The 21,732-nt window shown below is 39.6% G+C and overlaps 1 protein-coding gene across 12 annotated transcripts in view; it reads left to right on the forward strand.

Annotated features, from left to right (window-relative positions):
- PRRC2C (proline rich coiled-coil 2C) overlaps positions 1–20,062 on the forward strand; it is a 76,833-nt gene extending 56,771 nt beyond the window's left edge. For 3 of the 12 annotated variants that reach the window (XM_079761503.1, XM_079761509.1, XM_079761507.1), the window contains exons 24-35: positions 1,636–1,737; positions 5,101–5,302; positions 7,087–7,290; positions 8,592–8,704; positions 9,053–9,189; positions 13,347–13,578; positions 13,808–13,930; positions 15,072–15,290; positions 15,589–15,692; positions 16,073–16,199; positions 17,063–17,299; positions 19,282–20,062. In XM_079761503.1, coding sequence (XP_079617629.1) covers positions 1,636–1,737; positions 5,101–5,302; positions 7,087–7,290; positions 8,592–8,704; positions 9,053–9,189; positions 13,347–13,578; positions 13,808–13,930; positions 15,072–15,290; positions 15,589–15,692; positions 16,073–16,199; positions 17,063–17,299; positions 19,282–19,539 — 2,058 coding nt within the window. In that variant the 3' untranslated portion in view covers positions 19,540–20,062. Of the gene's footprint in view, positions 1–1,635; positions 1,738–5,100; positions 5,303–7,086; positions 7,291–8,591; positions 8,705–9,052; positions 9,190–13,346; positions 13,579–13,807; positions 13,931–15,071; positions 15,291–15,588; positions 15,693–16,072; positions 16,214–17,062; positions 17,300–18,785; positions 18,839–19,281 lie in introns of all 12 variants that reach the window. The other 9 variants (XM_079761508.1, XM_079761510.1, XM_079761513.1 and 6 more) reach the window with 7 other exon arrangements.
- Positions 20,063–21,732: the final 1,670 nt, after the last annotated feature.

Raw genomic sequence — 21,732 nt, forward strand, 5'->3', positions numbered from 1 at the left:
GGAAAACATGGGAAGGACAAAAAGACTTCCTGGCAAATTACTCACTATGTAGATTATCAAATAATGAATCAGTAACATCTCAGTAAAGTTAATTGTACTTTAATTGTGGTGTCTTCTCAGTTTGAAAAACATAGAGTATTTCTTCGATGTTACTTTTTCAAGAAAGTATATAATGCTTTTCTGGCAGACCCTCTAAAAATCATTGAAAATATTCATATGAGCATTTAAATGGTTTCCATGTGGTTTGCTGGCATATGAACATGGTGAGTTGTGCACAGAAACAACTGAGGGGAAGAGACCCGCTCTTGTGTATCAGTGAATAATCTGCGTTTGATTTTTAGCAATTTATGCAGAGTACGTTTGGAAACAGGAAGATCAGGTTGGGTCAGGGAGCATCATAAGTGGTCACAGTTTGGAATGATTCCACAGCATTGCTTATTTGTGCCAAGTATGGTAGTGATTTTGAATTTAGTTAATATAGTGTTAAAAACAATGTCCAGAGTTTTAGTTCGTTTTGAAATGTTTTTGTTTCCTTTATTAGTCTGTTTGGGAGTTCTATTTTATGGTAGGATTTCTGTCTTTTTAAGAATTATACTTAAAAGAGGCTTATTTCTTTTATTGAAGCTTAATATACTTTTTTAGGATCTTAGTTGATATTTATTGGTTAGTGTTATCTAATAATACAGTTGTTTTGAATGTCTTGAAGATATAAATGCTGGTGGTGGTTTTGATTATTTATTATAGCACAGCTAATCTCCAGTAACTAGTCTGTGGTATTAAAATCTCCATCGTGTCACAAAGTGATTATCTGGCACCCCTAGCATCTCAGTCATTGTACCTGAACAACTGAGTGAGCTGTCAAAATCAATCATGCAATAAATAGTACATCATAAAAAATCTCAAGACCCAGGGACTTAGAGGGGAAAAAAAGATAGGGTAGTGAGTTTCTAATATCCTCAGGCATTTAACAATATTTGCCATAATCGTGTCATTACTATTTACTATATAACAAAGCAATTTGTTCAGTGTAATGGGGGAAGCAATATTCCGTATTTTCCTTCCAGTATTACTCTTGTTCTTGAATGTAGATGTCAGAAAGTTGACAATTTTAGGAAAGAGATTTCTTTCTTAAATGTATTATATTTGTCATGTTGAATGCTTCTGATAGAGCCTGTAGATCCCATAAATGGGGAAAATTATATTCCCTTAAAGCTTTGCTGCATAGTGTATGGTCCAGGGACCAGCAGCCGTAGCATCACCTGGAAACTTGTTTGAAATGCAAAATTTCAGGGCTTGCTCCAGACCAGCTGAATCAGAATCTGCATTTTAACAACATCCTCAGATGATTTGTATCCACATTAAAATAGGAGAAGCACTGCCATCAAGGGTATGCCTTATATTTGGGACTGGCTCTTTCAATTCATGCATAAAAAGGCAGAAAATACTTCTCTTCAGGAGTTGTATCTAAGATGTCCAAAATTATCAATTACTATAAACACGGTCTAAGTAATTGAATATTCGTGTTGGCTCTGATGAAAAATAGAACACCCGTAGAGTATGATAGCATTATCTTAGTGGGGCTTTGGTAGCAGACCCAGTTAGTTAGATTGTGATATGTGTTGCCTGCCTTTTCAGGTGCCCCTGCCCAACACCCTTCCCCTCCCTAAGAGGGAGACTATACAACAGAGCTCCAGCCTAACTTCAGTTCCTCCCACTACTTTCAGCCTCACCTTCAAGGTATGTACCTTATCCATCTCTAAAGGTCCATGATTGTTGCATGCAAGGGGGACATATGCTAATACTATTCTCCTGGTTTTTTTACTGGTTTTGTGTGGTAAGCAACAATGCTAAGCCAAGGAAATAATGTGATGTCAAATTACACGTTAAACTTATTAGCTTCTAATACCCTTAGCAGCGACTTGCTATCCTCTCTAAAATAAGGCCTATCATGCTTGTGAATTTGGTCTTAAAATTATAGGAAAGTAAGTCTCATGTGAATTGAATGAAAGCATTGTAGCAGTTAGAACATTTTATGAAGTGGTAATTATGTAAGTGATTTAGAATTGATTGTTAGATAATTTTTGAATAAGGGCAAAAGATTTTGGACAACACGTGCTTTTTGATGTCAAGTTTAGGCTTTTGTTTGTTTTTTAGTCTCTATAATTTTGAGCTATGATATTAATGCTTTGTTATATTTGAGTTGTTTGAGAGTATTTTCAATGAGTTCACCTCAGGATTAGTCAGTGGTTTAAAAAGTGCAGACATGGAATTAAGTGAGGGGTTTTTAAACACAGGTATTAACCTGTGTAATAGCTGGACCTCCTAATGTGGCTCTGGTTGTCAATGAATCTTTCTGATGGTCGTCAGGAGTGGGAAACGAAATGGTTTCACAATGTGGACAATGTTCACTTTTAGACTCTTTCTTTTTGAGTCTCCAGCCTCCTGACCACTTGACCCTTTGCCCCCCAACTTCTTTGTAAGAGGCTTAAATGAGTGTTGGCTGAGACTATAAAATTTGTGCTATTCGTCTTAACCCAGTTCTTACTATTGACTGCCAATTCCTATTCCACTTGAATGACTGTCTCAGTCTGTTTCATCTTATGTATTTATATTATTCAAGGAAGTAGTCTGCCACATAAATAAATATAATATCATTAATTATTCTTTAGGCCAGTTGTTAATTCTTCAGAAAAACCCTTCAACATTGCCTTTCACTCAATGTTTTTAACACTCCAAGAAGAAATAATATAATTTTAATTACTTTAAATTAAATTTCATTAACTTAAAATTTACTCTTTATACTTCTGACATCCTTCTGGGTAACATATAAGGTATAGAAAAATTCTGTTATGTGGGTATTATTTACAGTATATTTATCGAGGGGAAAAGTGAATTTCCTTGAATTTCCAAAATTGGAATCTAAATTTTCTTGCTGCTTAAGAAATTAAATAGCCCGGCTGGTGTGGCTCAGTAGTTGAGCGTTGACCCATGAACCAGGAGGTCACGGTTTGATTCCTGATCAGGGCATATGCCCAGATTTCAGGCTTGATCCCCAGTAGTGGGTGTGTGGGGGGGGGGGGCAGCCGATCAATGATTTTCATCTTTGATGTTTCTATCTCTCCCTTCCTCTCTGAAATCAATTTTTTTTAAAAAAGAAATGAAATAAAGCCAAATGTATGTGACCTTTATCTTATGCAAATTTGATTAGACATGATTTATGTGTTTTCACCACAACAAAACTGGTATAAAAGACATTGCCATGTATAAAAAAAGCTCTAAACCATAAAAATCTCAGATTGCAAATTGCATTATGTTTAACTTAAGTTTTGTTTAAACCTGCCCTCCCCCAAAAAAGAAAACACACCAAAAAAACTCTTGTTTTAAAATAAAACACATATGAAACCATCCAAGTGATAGTGAGAAGACTCGAGCAAATTGAATTATCTTATATTTCTAATTTATGGAGATGACATTAGTCATTAAGAAAAGGTTAAATTACATATAGTGTGTGTTAACAGAAAAGCAGGGAGGTATGTAATTCTCAAATTCTCACAATTAAAATAAGGTTAAAGTTTTAAAAGTTGGTATTTGAAGGACTACAAACTTCTTAGCAGTACTATAAAAATCTTGTAAAAAAACCCAAAAAACTCTCATGTGAATCATTGCAACTGAATTTAGTATATTATATTGTGTTTTCCTTTGGCCCACCCAGTATCTCAACTACTAAAACTAAAAATGTCAAAACCCATGTGTTTCCTTCCTGTTCAGATAGCTTTAGGATAGTGAGAATTTGCATCTGTGCTCTCCTGTTCCGGGGCCATCAGCCCCTGTGGTTAAAATCACTGGGCACTGGATGTGTCTGATCCAAGTTCAGGTCCAGTGTGTGCTTCAGTACAAAATAAAATAGACACTGGGTCTGACATATTAATATTTTTTAAAACATTAAAACATCTCAACTTTTATGGTAATTATAGGTTTTTATGTTGTATCAAATAAATGTTACCAAAATTAGAATTACCTCTTTATTTTTTAAAATACAACTACTAAACTTTAAATTATATATGTGGCTTGCATTTACATGTCTGTTGAACAGCAGTACTCTAGAGAGGTTGAATATAAATTGAAATAAGACCTGTTTCTTCCTTTTAAGAAACTAGGAGATTACTGCTAAAATCAATAGCCCCAAAGCCAAACGGCTGCAGTCAGTACCTAAAATGCCCAAGGAGGCTTTGATGTGAAACAAGTATCTATGCTGCAGTCAAGCCTAAAACCTATCTACTTACATTAACTTTTCAAACACTGAGCATAAAACAGCCAAACAAAAGGTGTCTGTCATCTGCCATTTGAGAACTGTTGGCTTAAAAACAGAGTATAGGGAATGGGTATTGATGGGGGGGGGGGGGGGGGAGGGGGGAATGCTTCAGTGCCTTTCCTACTAGAGTCAGAGCCTTAAAGCACTCCTGGAGGGGCCTGGTATTTCCATTTCCTTAGATGCTGGTCATGGTAGTTACTTGGATCTAGTTGATACAGGAGCTGTGACTTTATATTTCACTGGCCTGATTGCCAGAGCTATCAACAGCTCTCTGTGGAGACATCATTAAAGTCCACTGCCTCCCAATTTATGTAAAAGAGCAAAGATAAAGGGGAAAATGAAAGGTTTGAAAAGTCTAGGGTCGCCCTAGCCGGTTTTGCTCAGTGGTTAGAGTGTCGGCCTGCAGACAGAAGGGCCCTGGGTTCGATTCTGGTCAAGGGCACCTGCCCAGGTTGTGGGCTCGATCCCCAGTAGGAGACGTGCAGGAGGCAGCCGATCAATGATTCTATCTCATCATTGATGTTCCTCTCTCTCCCTCCCTCTCCATTCCTCTCTGAAATCAATAAAAATATAATTTAAAAAAAATAGTAACATCTCCCAGTGGAGTGGCCAACCTGAAAAAATAAATTAGGTGTCAGAAATTTAAAAATTACCTTGAAGACGACCCATCTTTTACTTTGGCGTTTCTGAAAGATATTTGGAATTTATATATGTACACATGTGAGTATATTTATGTATATATGTATATTCTATGTTAGCATAGTGATTTTCCCCCCATTTCATTGCAGATGGAGTCTGCAAGGAAGGCTTGGGAGAATTCTCCAAATGTGCGTGAAAAGGGATCTCCAGTAACTTCCACAGCCCCTCCAATTGTAAGTGGTGTCAGCAGTAGTGCCAGTGGCCCAAGCAGTGCAAATTACAACTCCTTCTCCAGTGCGTCCATGCCTCAGATCCCTGTTGCCTCGGTCACCCCTACAACGTCACTGTCAGGTAGAAGTCTTTATACTTTTCCTTTCAATATCTTCAATTAGTTCAAATTTCTTAGGATCACTTTCTGTTAACTATCCCCCCAAAAGTATCAATAATAAAAGCATAATATGCTAATTAGACCGGACATCTTTCCAGACGAAGTTGGGGATTCGAGGGAAGCCCAGGTCCCGGGTGCCAGAGGGCAGCCGGGGGAAGGAAGGACTACTTTTGCACGAATTTTGTGCATTGGGCCTCTAGTTATTTATAAAAGACATATTAATAAGTAATTGGTGAAAAATTTTGTATTGTGTTTAAGTTTTCCTGCAAAATTTACCTTTTGACTTCTTTTTGAACTCATATACAGCTAATTGAACCAACTCAGAAATAACATAGAATCATACAGTTTTTAAATTTTTTGCTGTCTCTATCTAATTTGAAGGAACTATTGGCCTAAATCTATTGGGCTGACATTTTCTGGTGAAGGGTTAGGGGTAGAGAATTTCCAGTTTGTGTTTTGAGTAGATGATATCCAATATATTTTGGTTTTTGTTTTGTTGGTTTTTAAGGAGAGTCCAGCAGCATCCCAATTAGAAAGTGATTTTCTTCCTTCAGTTTTTCACTGGTGTGCAGTACTGTCATTTGGGGCTTTACAGTTCTCAGAGTCACAGAGGCTGTTTCTTTTACTGAAAACAAATTTGATTTCAAGCTTCCTGATATTCGCATATTTCCAAAGCAGTGAGAAACTCCTTTCTAATAGTTATAAAATATATCTGGCAAAGAATTTACCTTATTTGATTCTTATTTACTGATGGTAGTACTGCTTTTCAATATTCTGGCATTCCTTGCTAGTTTTAAGTACTAAAAACAACTGATCTTTGGGTTATGCTACAGCTTACAGAGGGGGAGAGACATCCAGCCCACAGGCCGTATAAGGTCTGGCCCTGCCAAGGCATTAGGGGTGAGTTAAATGTTTGATCAAATATAGCAGGCTAATTTTTAAGTTGATAATTTTGTCTGGCCCTTGGGAGAAAAAAGGTTCCCCACTCCTGATCTAGAATCAGAAGTATGTATTGTTCTTTATTAAGACAAATCCAGAGATTCAAATCAAAGGGAGTGTTCCAACTATATCTCTTCCTCTGTGCAAACATTCCTCACCACCCATATGCAAGGCATCTTTATTCTGCTTACTGGCTCTTGCTTGGGCCCCAGTCTAGTGGAGAAGAGTCTGTAGGGAGATTAGGAAATAAGGGACTGCAAAGCTTCCTACTTCTTTGGAACCCAGCTACTTCCTTTTTTCCAGGTCTATAGTTTCTCCATAGTCCCTCAACTGAGATAAATTTTTTCATGAGGGCCATCTTGTCATATTACTGATAGAGACTCAAGTTGAACAGCTAAGGTAGTTTGATCTGATCTTCTCTTATATAGAACATCATCTTAAAATGATTATATCTCTCTCTAGTCCAATACCAGTGTTGTCATTTGCTTCAGTATTGCAGTCATTAGAACTCATTGATCAACAGAAATAATTGAACTTTCAAGTTGTATAATGCCACATATTTAATAATAGTGTGTGTGTTTTTAAGGTATGTAGAGGGTCAGTGCTGGAAAGAGAGGGCAAGCTATAGATAGATAATTATGATAGTGATATATCTCATATCCCCTTTTGGCCCAGAGTACGTACATGGTGGCAATAAACATTAGTTTTCTAGTTTATGGTTGGTGCTTGAGTTATTTTACTATGAACAACAGCAGCACTTTAAAATATACTACATTGTTCCCTTATTTTATCTCTCCCCCAAATATAGGAGCTGGTACATACACTACCTCTTCTCTGAGTACAAAATCTACAACCACATCAGACCCTCCTAATATTTGTAAAGTAAAGCCCCAACAATTACAGACAAGCAGCCTGCCTTCCGCAAGTCATTTTTCACAGTTAAGCTGTATGCCTTCCCTCATTGCCCAGCAGCAACAGAGTCCACAGGTCTATGTGTCTCAGTCCGCAGCAGGTAAGGCTTTTAGACTTGAATATAAGGAATTGAGAAAATGAAGACTTTTGAATGCTTTTTCTCTTTTTAGTTACCCTTCAAGTTTAAATATCTTTTATCTGCTTTGCAAATTTATTTCCGGATAGAATTGACTGCTCTCTCTCCTTGATAAGCATTCTGGGACTCTTAGCATTTATTTCTTACACGTATATTAGACAAGTTAGTGTCCAATAATTTGGAAAATAACTTACGCATTTTATGTTATTCCAGTCATATTATAAAAGTTAGTTATCTGAAACTTCACAGATTGATAAATAAAGTTCATGGGGAAGAATAAACCTAAGAATAGCAAAGAAGAAAAAATTGTATATTGGGAGTGGGGTAACTTGTATTACTAAATATCACAATGTTAATCTGAATTAAATAGTAAATAAACATTTGTATAATATTCAAACTCACTAATGATTTAAATTCAAAATAAATAGACTATTTCTTACCTTTCCATATGGGAATAATAGAAAGATTGATAACCAGCATCTTTAATACCCAGTATCTATAAGGATCATGGGTATTATATTGGGCTCTTAAAATACCTTGCTGGTGACAATATATAAATTGGCATAATTCTTTCAGAAAGTTACCTCAGAATATTTTATGTGTACATACTGTAGTAACAGTTTTATAGTCAATCAATTTATCTGTATAAGATATACATAAACTTATCAGAGATACGTGTATGAGGGTGTTCATTACAGTATTGTTTATAATGATGGCAAATTAAAAACAATATGGAAATTCTTCAAAATATAAAAATGGCAAATAACAAAATAGTGTGTATAATACATAGAAAAGAAATTTATTAAAAATCTATACCAGCCCTGGCCAGTGTGACTTTCACATCAATGTTTCTCTCTCTCTCTCTCTCTCTCTCTCTCTCTCTCTCTCTCCTCCCTCCCTCCATCCCTCCATCCCTCCATCCTTCCCTCTCTCCCTTCCTCTTTCTCTAAAAATAAATATATTTTAAAATCCGTACCAAATTCTTTCAGTTATTAAATGTCAATTCTTTTAAATATTTTGCTAAATTCTAGTTGGTAGATTTAAAATTGGAGTGGACTTGCTGTTAAACAGGTGAGTTCATTTTCAGTTTTAGTAGAATATATAAAATTTTTCTATTTTATACCCCATTGGCAGTATATAAGAGTGTCATATTTTTCTATACCTTCACAAGTACTAGAGTTTCCTTGTTTTAATGTGCATATACCTGTCTAAATTCTGAAATTTAGATACTTAAGACTGGTTGTTTTTTTCCTAATGGTCTATAGCTCAAATCCCAGCTTTCTATATGGACACCAGTCATTTATTCAATACCCAGCATGCACGATTGGCTCCACCGTCATTGGCTCAGCAGCAAGGCTTCCAACCAGGTCTTTCTCAGGTAAACATCACATACTTCTTCCATCATGCAGTTGTTTGTTTATTTATTTATGTTGTAGTAGTTATTTTGAGCTACAAATAATAGACTCTTTGAAGTTATAATCCTTTTAACAATATGGGACAAACCATGATTACCTAGGATGTATAAGCAAAATGTTAAAACTTACCCTTTGTTGATGGTTAACAATGTAGAATCAAGTAATGGATTGAAAGGAAAATGTTTACATTTGGTTTTAAAGAAAACTGGTATGTGGTAATAATCATTTATTCTTCATAGCTAAGTTTATTTTCCCACGTGTCATGAGTTGTATACATGGTGCTCACATACCGTTTTCTCCTTGCATGGCAGCCCACTTCGGTTCAGCAGATCCCGATTCCTATTTACGCACCACTGCAGGGGCAGCACCAAGCCCAGTTGAGTTTGGGTGCTGGACCCGCTGTTTCCCAGGCCCAGGAATTATTCAGTTCTTCCCTTCAACCGTATAGGTAAAACGCTTTAAAATACATTTGTGGGTTGGAAACATTGTAATTGCTGAGTTTTCTTGCTGTATTCCTACTGCTTCTTCCTTCCCTTTATGAGCTAGGATGACCCTCTTATAAACTACATTAAATTATTAATCGTGTTGATTATGAACCTCAGCCTGTGGTCATTTTAGTCAGACTTTACTGAACAAAGTCAAGCCTCAAAATTTCTTGAAGAAGAGGGTAACAACAGTCCCATGACAATTTGAAATCATAGAAAATAGTTGCTAGGGGACCTAAAGTTTTAATTGCATCTTGTTGCTAACAATTGGAAACCCAAGTCTGCTGTGTAAGGTCTGAGGCCAGGGAGGAGTGTGATAAAAGATGAAAAGAGGGTCGGACAAGGAAGAGAAGTAGTGGTGATATACATGATCACTATTCAGTACTTTACATGCAGTAACTTAGAAAATCTAGTCCTCACAAAACCATATAAGGTGGATTGTCTTCTCCCTTTGACATGCCGTGTTGGGACTTGAAGGGGTTGGTTGGTTGGTTGGTTGGTTGGTTGGTTGGTTGGTTGGTTGGTTGGTTGGTTGGTTTTAACCTAAGGTTGCATTACAAATCAATGAGAGCCTGGATTCAACCCCAAGTGGTCTCATCTCCAACTTAATGAGAGTGGAAGGGTGGGGGCATGAGCAAAGCCCATGCCTAGCTCTGTCATCATCGTGGCATGGCTGTGGCCGATATTCATTTGATGGCTCTAAGCCCGCAAAAAGAAAAATAAACTATTTCTTTAGGGCAGCTTAGAATGGTTGCAAAGTTAATCATTAGCTTTTAGAAATATATTGGGTTTTGATGTGGTTCAGATAGAATTTTTATAGTCTATATATAGATTAGACGTGGCATCAATTGGTAATAGCTTATTTCTTTTAGATTACATAAATTATATTCCTAAGAAGCTAGTTTCAGCAAATTAAACTTTCTTAGCAGAGCATAATTATTAATAAACTTTAAAAATGTGGCTCTCCCAGTTATTTATTTATTTATTTATTTATTTATTATATCGTTTTTTATTGATTTCAGAGAGGAAGGGAGAGGGAGAGAGAGATAAAAACATCCATAATGAGAATCATCCATTGACTGCCTTCTGCAAACCTCCATACTAGGAATCAAGCCCACAACCTGGGCACATGTGCTAACCGGGAATCAAACCCCATGACCTTCTGGTTCCTAGGTTGATACCCAACCATTGAGCCACACTGGCTGTGCTCACTTTTATTTTTTGATTAGAGATTCTTTGGTAGAATTTAGTATGTCTGTATAATGAATTATATAGGATGTTTTGTTTTCTGGTGTTTACTCCATCATTTAGTTTGGTTATTCCAAGAAATTCACTCCCATTAGAAGTAAACTATTTACCTCAAGTAGAAGTTACAGACTATCTCTTTTGTACTATTAAATTTGGGGTTATCTTTGAATCTGTGATTAAAATTTTTTTATTTCTAATTCAGAACTAGCAAATACTCTCACAAACCAATCTCCTTTTAATTGTTATTGACTGCTTGAAACATTGTTAGAAAGTTGCAGCTACTTTTCAGCTTTGACAAGAGAGTTCAGTGATAGCTTAACAATGTCTTCCATAGCCTGGGAGATGGAGTAGCAGTGCACTGGCATTCTGTATCTGTACTTCCCATTGTGACAAATGCCTTGGAAGACCAGACTGTTTATTGGGAATACAGGGTAAGCTGTATGTGGCTACTGTGTTGGAAGACACATGTTTAGGCTTCGAAAGCAGTTTGTATCTCTACCACATCATTCTGCTACTCCTCACTCTCAACCTAATCAGCCTGTATTTATTCATAGGGAATCCCTGAATTGATATCTGCCAGCACCGTAGACTTTAAGATTACTTAGGACTCTAGACTAGCACTCCTCCTTGGTAGCTTTTGTTCCTGCCACGTGTCAGTTTAACAGAGCAAAATTATAACTAGAGGCCCAATGCATGAAGATTCGTGTAAGAATGGGCCTTCCTTCCCCTGGCTGCCAGCACTGCCTTTGCTCTGGCCCGGAGCCACCTTTCCACCTTCCCACGCTGCCCAGAGTCCCGGAGCAGCTGGGGCGGTGCGGAATGGCAACAACGCAAGCATCCCGCCTCGCCCCCCGGTGTATGCAAATTAACCCACCATCTTTGTTGGATTAATTTGCATACTCCTGATTGGCTGGTGGGCATCGTGAAGGTACGGTCAGTTTGCATCTTACTCTTTTACTAGAGGCCCAGTGCATGAGCAGACAGGCACCCAGCTCCCCCACTTTTGATGGTCCGTGGCCGCTGAGGGGGGCTACCCTGCTATTGAGAGGCGCAGGGGGCGGGACTCCCGCTCCCTGCGCCTCTCAACAGCAGCTGAGGGGGGCTGCCGCGGACACCTGGCTACCCTGCCGTTGAGAGGCGCAGCTGGGTGTCCGTGGCAGGCCCCCTCAGCGGCCGCGGATCTGGCCGCTGAGAGGCACAGGGGGCGGGAGTCCCGCCCCCTGCGCCTCTCAATGGCCGGATAGGCCACCCCGAGTCCCGCCCCCCAGCCTCCCGCCGCACAGTCATGGGCGTAGCGGAGTGATGGTAATTTACATGTTACTCTATTATTAGATAGGATTAGTGTGGATACTAGAGGCCCAGTGCACAAATTTGTGCACGGGTGGAGTCCCTCGGCCTGGCCGGCGATCTGGGCCAATCAGGGCCGTCTCGCCCAGTCCCGATCGGGGCGTGGCTGGCTGGCCTGGGGAAGGGACTGCAGGAGGTTGGCTGTGGGAGTGCACTGACTACCAGGGGCCAGCTCCTACATTGAGCGTCTGCCCCCTGGTGGTCTGTATGCATCATAACTACCAGCTGGTCATCTGTAATGATCGCTTAGGCCAGTGATGGCGAACCTATGACACGCCTGTCAGCACTGACACGCATAGCCATTTCTGATGACACGCGGCCGCATGCCGAGGATGAAACATTTGCTGCTCCTGAGGATGAAACATTTGCGACTAGAGTCTTGGAGTTAGTTTTTCCCTCAAAGTGACACACTACCTGAGTTATGCTCAGTTTTTTGGCGAAATTTGACACACCAAGCTCAAAAGGTTGCCCATCACTGGCTTAGGCTTTTATATAGATAGATATGTAATAATTGATAATATTATCTTTAATCCACTACTTTGATTTTAGTTATTTGCTCTTTATCTTAGCCTTTGTAAAGTATAGATTGGAGGCCTCTATCCCAGAGGTCTTAAGTTAGATTTTAGCATTATATTTTATTTTTTATTTTTATTGTATTTATTGGGGTGATACTGGTTAACAAAATTATGCAGGTTTCAGGTGCACACTTCCACAACACATCATCTGTACACTATATTGTGTGTTCACCACCCCAAGTCAGATTTCAGCATTGTGGGGGTGTGTGTGTGTGTTTTGTTTTTAATTTTCAGATAGTTGCCTGGAGTACATTTCAGCCTAGTGACTTACTTATAACTGGAAGTTTGCACCCTTTGATCATAATATTGGTGTTGCATATTTTAAAGTTGGTAAAAGAGTAAATCTTACAAGGCTCATCAAAAATTTTGTAACTGTATGGTTACAATAGTGTTGACTAGACTTACTATGTTGATCATTTTGCAATATATGCAAATACCAAATTATCTTTATATAGGTATATATGTCCATTATACCTCAATTTTAAAAAAAGAAAATACTTGCTGAATAATCCTAATGTGAACTAGTACTCTGCTCCATTCCATAGAGGTCTTGAGGCCTCTTGTAAGAATTATAGGAGGGGAAATAATGAAATACAGATGATACAAGTCAGAGCTATTGGTGCTGTAAATTAAATGGAATGTCAGTACCAAAGAGAAGACGGTAGGTTTGGTTCTGAGCTTGCTAATAAACACATGAAAAGAGAACCATTCTCGTTGTCCAAGATGAAAAAAATCTTGGCGGTTTCTGGGAAGAAGAAGCTTTTTTCCAGAATTTTTATATAGTGGGCTCTAAGGCTTGAAACAGGTACCTTAGACAAGGTCTGTGTTCACTGCCTCTTTTCTTACACTAAGTAGAGTACTTGGACATTTAGGCTACTGAGTCTTAAGGTTGCCAGATTCCAGGTAGAATTAACTTTTAACATATCCTTTTCTCTTCAATACTGATGTAGATCTCAGCCGGCTTTTATGCAGAGTAGCCTGTCCCAGCCATCTGTGGTCCTTTCTGGTACTGCCATCCACAACTTCCCAGCTGTCCAGCACCAGGAACTTGCCAAGGCACAGTCGAGTCTTGCCTTTCAACAAACTTCCAGTACCCAGCCTATTCCTATACTGTATGAACATCAGCTGGGTCAGGCATCAGGACTGGGAGGCTCCCAGCTGATCGATACACATCTTCTCCAGGTAATTACAGCAGGAGCAAGAGCAAGCACCATCTGTCGTTGCAGTCTTATGCAGCAGGTGATTTAAGGACAGTTTTTAAAGAAAAAATGTTAAAAGACATTGGAAAACTAAGGTCTTCCTTGTGATCTAACGCTGAAATTCTTCGAGATTTCTTTGAAGCCGTAACCTTGGTATCTGAATCGGAAATTTTTAAAATCTTATTGTTATTTTCTTATTAAATTTTTTCTAGGCTAGAGCAAATCTTACCCAGGCTTCAAACCTTTATTCTGGACAAGTACAACAGCCTGGTCAGACAAATTTTTATAACACTGCCCAGTCACCGAGTACTCTCCAGCAGGTAAACTATGGCATGGTAAATTTCCTCAATTTTCTTTATCATTATATTTGTTGTTGTTGTTGTTGTTGCTTCTGTTGTTTGGGAATTTAAACAGAACCAAGATAGGGAGATGTTTGATAGTTTTCAGACTTTTCTCTGTGGTGTCCTAGGAATTTCATGGGGTCCACTGGTTGGTCCCACAATACCAGTCTTTCCACCCCCACTTTTTAACCTTTTTTTTTTTTTTTTATGGGTTTCCATATAATTGTTTATTTTAACAAAGGATTCCATGAATGTAAACATTTGAAGGCTGTCGTTAGGGCTATGCAGTTATGTATGAGTGAGTGATAGGTGCTTTACTTCGTGCTAGAGATGAAGGAAGACTAAAGACCATCACAGCGGTCACTGTAACACCCAGGCTAGTGCAGCAGAAGGTACATGACAAACATATTCCTTACATGTATGCTTGTAACAATAATTTTCAGTGAAAAGTATAAATTTTTAAAACTCTCCTAGCAATATCATTTATCAGCTTACTCTTTAAAAGTTGGTGGAGGGTTGGATGAGAGAAGCAAGCCTTAGTCACCTTCTCATAACTATTTTTGGTGGCTATTTTAGGGGTGATAACTCACATCTATATATTACCTATTGACATTCAAAATAAATTGCTATTTGGGAAGTTGTAACTACTTTCTTACATTGCATCCCCTTGATTTTATTATATTTTGTGTTTGTTTGACATATACTGTAGCTTAATTGAAAGATAGTTATTTTAGTTAAATAGTTTCTTCAGTGCTAATTTGTTACACTTTTTTTTTTTTTTTTTTTTAATCCTCACCAACGATGTGTTTCTTGATTTTTTTTTTTAGAGAGAGGAAGGCAGATCTCGTACATGCCCCGATCTGGCATGTTCCAGATCCCACAACTTTTTAGTGTATGAGATGATGCTCCAACCAACTGAGCCACCTGGCCAGGGCATACTGTTGCATCTTTAAAAAAAGAATGGAGATAGTTACTAAGCAAAAGATTTATATGTGAAATGTACTTAATATATTGATGTTTTCTGTTTAAAATCTTACTCAAAAGAATTTGAAGAGTTGTGTTAAAGTTATAGAATATACGTACAACGGGCTCTTTATAAGCAAATTGCTACAGTTTCTGTTTGCTTATGTTCTAGGTTACAGTACCTTTACCAGCATCCCAGCTTTCCTTGCCTAACTTTGGATCCACGGGGCAGCCTTTAATTGCTCTGCCTCAGACTCTTCAGCCTCCATTACAGCACACTGCCCCCCAAGCACAGGCCCAGAGCCTGAGTCGCCCTGCGCAAGTCAGCCAGCCTTTCAGGGGGTTAATCCCCGCTGGAACCCAGCACAGCATGATCCCAACCACGGGGAAAGTAAGTGAAGAGAAAGGGACAGTTTCTTTGAGAATCTAATGTGTTTGGCCCCCTCTGTGTTTTACCTCATAACAAAGAATTCACAAATTTTGTGGGAGAATTGGATTTATACTGCCTCTCAGACTTTTCAGCCACACATTCGGCTTTGTTAATTCTATGGTACTTGAAAACTATTGGATTTTGGTACTGAGGTTCTTTGCCCTTTGCTAGATTAAGTCTTCACATATAGAATACTAAACACAGCAGGTTAGCTTATGGGATTGCAGAAATGTTAGGCTTATTTTATGCTCTTTCTCAGATGTCTGAAATGGAACTAAAAGCCTTTGGAAGCGGCATTGATATAAAACCAGGCACACCTCCAATCAGCGGAAGAAGCACCACACCCACCTCTAGTCCCTTCCGGTAACGTGGGCATTTGCATTTGCTGTAGAATTCCCAATAACTGATTACCTTCTGTTTGTTAGATGCATGCAGTGTCGCCAGTCCTGTGGTAAGCACAGACATTCTGATAGTTTTATGTGAAATATTAAGCTATTGAATTATTGAGAATATATTTGTTATACTGTATTTGAAGAACTTTTTAATGCAGGGCAAATATAGCCAGTATCCTTTCTCACCTCTGCTCCTCCAATGTCTTTCCACTGCTGTGATGTTTGGTAACTCACCTTGGTAATTCTCATCAACTACCAAGTATGATGAGTCTGCCAAGCGCACTGTCTACAAATCGAATAGCATCATTAACCCAGCACTGCCATACTGACCAGTGACGACTTCTTTCCAAGGGCCACTTCCACAAGTCCGAACAGCCAGTCCAGCAAAATGAGCAGCATTGTCTATCAGAAGCAGTTCCCGTCAGCCCCTGCCACTGTGAGAATGACACAGCCTTTTCCTACACAGTTTGCACCCCAGGTGGGCAGATACAAGTGAGAAATGAGTATGATTTACTTGCAAATGCTTGCTAACCTGGCGAATTCTCTGATTTTATAGTCTTGCCCTATTATAACCAGTTCAGAAGCACAGTTTTTAATAAGCAGTTTTTTATTAAACAGTAAATCTAACATTCAAGTGTAGACTCTAGGATTTTTAGCTAGACACAGGTAGCTATATAGTTCTAAAGCAGACAATAGAAATAGTCGAAAGATTCCCCACACAGCTCTGATCCTTTTATTTCAGTCCTGTTCCTTTTATCTTTTTGAAGAAGTTGACTTTTCAGAGAAGGGTCCCAGTGCTTAAAGTTTCCTAGGATTTTTGGTTTGTTTTGGGGGTTTGTTTTGTTGTTGTTGTTCATTTGTTTTTTTAAGATAACTGTAGGTGAGGTAAATTTTCCAAAAGATAATTCTAATCTATATATTAAAATGTTGGTTTCTCTTCCCTTTGCTGATCAGATGGAAGGACTAACTAAAGTTCATAAGAACACTCACAAGCTAGAATTGGCACCTGAAATATTTGCCAAATAGCATTATTTTTTTATTTAGATTTAGATTATGTTTGGAGTAGGTGTATGCCTTTTCTGCAATTATATCTTTTTAAGAAGGCATCCCTGTCCCCAGTTCAGAATCTGTAGCTGGGCACTGGCATGCTGCACTGTCTTCCCGTAGACTCTCCCAGCATGGCCTGCGGTTCTTGTCCCGGTGCTAGAGCACACAGCTCCGTACACTTCCTTTCATGGCGGAATTGGTGCACATTGACTCTGGGATAAGCCAACCTGGTCTAGTTGGCAAAATAAAATTTTTTAACAGTTTAATGTTGTATGTTTTGTTTTTTTCACTCAGATTCTCTCTCAGCCTAACCTGGTCCCTCCATTGGTAAGAGCCCCACATACTAACACCTTCCCAGCGCCCGTTCAGAGGCCGCCAATGGCACTGGCCAGTCAGATGCCTCCTCCGCTGACCACAGGCCTCATGAGCCATGCTCGTTTGCCACATGTAGCCAGGGGTCCTTGTGGATCACTGTCTGGAGTCAGAGGCAATCAGGCCCAGGCTGCGCTGAAGGCTGAACAAGACATGAAGGTTAGTACAGTGTTGGCAGCCGCCAGAGCAACCGTCTGTCTCTGAACCATGTCTTAACGATGCTCTGGACCCATAACTGCATATCCAGGCATTCATTGTCTCAGCAGACTTCACCAAGCTAATTGCTTTTATTTGTTCCTTTTTTTAAATTATTATTATTACTTATTTTATTTTTCTCCCTATTCCCCCAACCTGTTTTTTCTTTTGCAACTATTGTCAACCAACAAGTTAATATTTTAAGCTCTGTGGCCAAATGAATTGCTTATAAAATAAGTATTTGAGGGAGATCTAAGTTTAGCTGCTACATTTTTTTTGGAAGAGTAAAAAAGGTAATATGGACTATTATATATTATAGGCTTCCCCATTTTCTTTCATTTATTTTTCTTTGTTTCCTCCCCCATCCTCTTCTTCCCCACACCCCCTTCCCAAAGTTAAGATATAAATCATGCTTCAGAGAAAACTCTGGAATGGGTAAGACATGATGCCTGGCTTGATTTTTCTTCCCTGAGTCATCCAAGTCCAATTTTCTTCTCGAACTGTTTTCATACTCCTTTTTGCCTGCCACCTGAGGTGGCTTATTCCACAGCAGTTTGTGTAGCTGTGTAGTTGTAGATGAAGAACTCACAAAAGCACTTTGGGATCCTTCGCAATACAAGGCACTGGTGACCGTGAGGTGTGCTGATGCAGGAGTGCCTTGAGGAGTCTGTGTGGGGACGGTTTTGTAGCATAAACCTTACCTGTCTGCCTGTACAGCCAGCTGAGTCGTTTATGTCTGTGTTTACTTAGACTTCACTTTAGAGGTCTTCATAATTTTGCCTATTTTGTCACCAATCTGTATCTGGTCAGACTAGAACAAAGAAAAGCTTACTGCTTCCGAACAGGGAAATGGCCTTGATTGGTTTTACTCTGGATTAGAAACATGTTTATGATAATCCTGTAGAGAATTGGTTGACTGGCTGGAGTTTCTTTCCGGGTTGATATCCCTTGTTTCTGATCCTGAGTAAGCACATTTAAAGACTACCCTGCAGTGAAACTCTGGTTAACGTCCCCTACTTTACTAAGGCTGTGTGCCTAGAGTTTCCCTCTGTTCATAACTGACAGATACTAGTCTGTGTAGAAAACTCTGGGCACTCTTTGGCCTTGGTTTCCAGTTTTGTTCCTGGCTCCTCGGCAGTTGATTTCTCATAAATTCCCATGTTTGGAATGGCATTGGAGCTTAATAATGGGGTGGAGGAGGGCACAGATTTCTTGAAAATTGTTTCAGATTTTTGGATAGTACAGAACATGTAGGGTTTTTTATATGCAAGAGGTGTAGAAATCTATGTTACAGTGGTATAATTTATAGGACTACGTAAGTATAAACTTGGGGCTTGTAGTCATTAAAATGAGGCAATTATTTTACCAGCTCAGAGTGTGGTAGGAGCTATCAGAACTTAGTGATGCAGTGAAGTCGTAGTTACTAATTTCTGATGCTCTTCCCCTGCAGAAGAGAGCTGTGGGAAGAGGACTCAGCCACAAGACATTTGGTCCTAGGTGTTGGTAATGCCACAATATAAGTGCTTCCTTTTCATTTTATTGTAGACCACATACTGATAACTAGAAGTTTTAAGTGTAACATATATGTTTTCAAGTTCACAAGCAGGCTCCCTAGATAACATATGGTATCAGTAAGGTTTGTCCCAGAAAAAAATACAAAGTAACAGCAATTACTATTTTGTTGCTTTATAAGAGGGCAAACTTTGAAAAGGTGGTGGGAGGTGGTCCTGCTTTTTTCAAATATTAAAGGAAAAAATCACTGAATGTTTTCAGAGATAGGAAGAAATCTATCCATTAAAAGCTGAAAAATCAATGAGGTACTTTTGGTTTGGGCCAAACCAGCGTGGGAAAGCTATTGGTGATTGGTGAAAGAATTCAAACTGAGAGTGATTGACAGGCTTTGGTGATGCTGCAGCATCTTCAGTTGTTGTTTCTCATTCTTTAAGGCAAAGCAGAGAGCAGAGGTTCTTCAGTCCACGCAGCGCTTCTTCTCTGAACAACAACAGAGCAAACAGATAGGTGGCAAGGCCCCGAAGGTGGACAGCGACTCAAGCAAACCTCCTGAAGCACTGACTGACGCTCCTGGTGTCTGTCAGGAAAAAGTAGAAGAAAAGCCTCCTCCTGCACCCACCATGGCCACCAAACCTGTTCGGACTGGACCCATCAAACCTCAGGCCATCAAAACCGAAGAAACAAAATCTTAAAAGGCTGTGGTTTATTGCAGGGGCCTGGGGAGGGGAGAGGGGAAGAAGGAAGGATGCAGACAGCTCATGCCAGCAGCCAAAGGGGTAAAATGGTCCGTGACACACTATCCTGTCCCGAGCTCAGAGGTGCAGCACTGGGGACATAGGAGCCATTCACACTGACACAGGCTGCACCCGTACAACGAGGCTTTGCCAACTCACACCCACTACACAACACACCCCCTGTTGATGGCCATGCATCTCAGTCTGGATTTACATACAAACACGTGCACACGTTCTTGGAGTGTGTACCATTTAGAACTCAGTCCTTATGGTTAGAATGAGACACCAGAAATCAAGAAAGTAACACGGCAGAGGAGTAGCCCAGCCTGAACAGCACATGGTCCCAGCTGGTAACACAGCAGTGACTCCCTTCCGGCCTGTGGATGTGGTGGTGGCATTGGTGGGCGCGGTGGTGAGCAGCTGACAGGAACTCAGGTTGCCCAGAGGAGCCTACGTCTGCCCCAGGCAACCTGCTGCTTTTTATAACATGGTAATTGAGTTGAACACAAAGTATAGTAACTGATATCCCTTCTTCCTGGATGAGCGAGCGATGGTGGTGAAATAGCGGTGTCAGCACCCTGAACATGCCCGGGTGGGCAGTGCCCCGCTGCTGCTGCTTTTTGGAATGATGCTGTGCTTTGGTTGTGGCCCAAGCTGTGACGTGTTGCTGGGCTTCGCTTCTGTGGAGCGCTGATCACTCACACAGCGGGTTTGGTGATACTGGTTGGGGCGAGTCTTGCCTGCCTCCACTTGGTCATCTTTATATGAATCCAATGAGGTGTGTGTGGGGGGGTTATTGTTTTTGTTTGTTGGTTTTGGTCTTTCTGAAACGGTTTTGAGGTGATATCCATGAAGAGCAGTCAGTACCTAGGACTGTGCCACTAATGAGAGGAAAGCCTGTCTGAGAAGGTGCGTTTCTTCCCAGAGCCGCTGTCCCACCCGGGGCCTCTGCTGGGAAAACAGAATCAAGTCTCAAACAATGCCTTTTTAATTGTATCTCTAGTATTATAGACGTAGGGCAGTACTGTACCATACCTCTGTGAATGTAAAGTACCTTGTACCTGCTTTATGATACGTAGTAGTGACCGTGCTTTATCAGAGCTGTTTTTAATGACGTTATTCTAGAGTGTTTTCTTTCCAGATGATGATGGAGAAGCTTAAAAAAAAAATGGTGCCAGGTACCACAACAGTAACAGAACTTTGCTGTTTTCTGGAGATTTGTTTTTTACTTTTTTTTTTTTTTTTATTGGAGTGTGCTGGATGTCTATAATTTTGTTCAGATGACTGCAGAACCTGGAAAGGCTGTTGCTGCTATTGATGCATAACATACTGCTATTGGTCTTTTTATATAAATAAATATATATATATACATATATATATAATTTGAATTTTTGGAAACTTTAGCTGTGCTGTCAACTTTGGAAAAACTATCCCAGTTGTACTGTGTTGGGTTGGCATTGTACAGAAATTAACAGCCATATTGGTCTAGAAACGTTCAACATAATTTTTTCCATTTGTACAGGGGTAACGCACTGTATTAAATATGTAAGGTCTTAATCTACATGGGTTTGATTACAGAAACTAATAAAGTATTCTCTAAATAATGAGTCTTGGAGCTTCTAATCCATTCCTGAAATCTGAAGCAAGGTCTGTCGTGCACAGTGAACAACATTATGCAGACTGGTTTCTGACTTGGAGGAACATCTTGGCTCACACAGTCCCAGTCGTTATCACCTACACAAGGAATTTGATTTGTCAATTACTTGTTGCCTAAAATCCCATACCCAGAAGCATGGCTTCCAGCCTCAGCTTTAGGAAAACTAGTAATTCAGTCACTAATGATCTGTGTGCCTTCTTTACTCATGGGCCCTATGATTCTTAACACACAAAATAAGTACTAATAGCCCTACCTTTGTAGCCAAGCTTTTCAGGGTAAAGCTTTCCTCATGAGATGCACTAAATTGGCGTGGTGGGTGAGGTTCAGAACACAAATCTGTACCAAAGAGCTGTAGCCCCACATATTTGCCTTCTCCCATTGCCACTGGTTTCCATATTCTGGTCCTTAAGTTCAATGCTCCTAAATTTTCAGAGCTTCATTATCTTCATTTGCAAGCCAAGTTATCTTAATTTGCTCAGTTGATCATTATTAAC

The sequence above is a fragment of the Cnephaeus nilssonii genome (genome assembly GCF_951640355.1).
Source record: "Cnephaeus nilssonii genome assembly, chromosome: 21".
Taxonomy (NCBI): Eukaryota; Metazoa; Chordata; class Mammalia; order Chiroptera; family Vespertilionidae; genus Cnephaeus; species Cnephaeus nilssonii.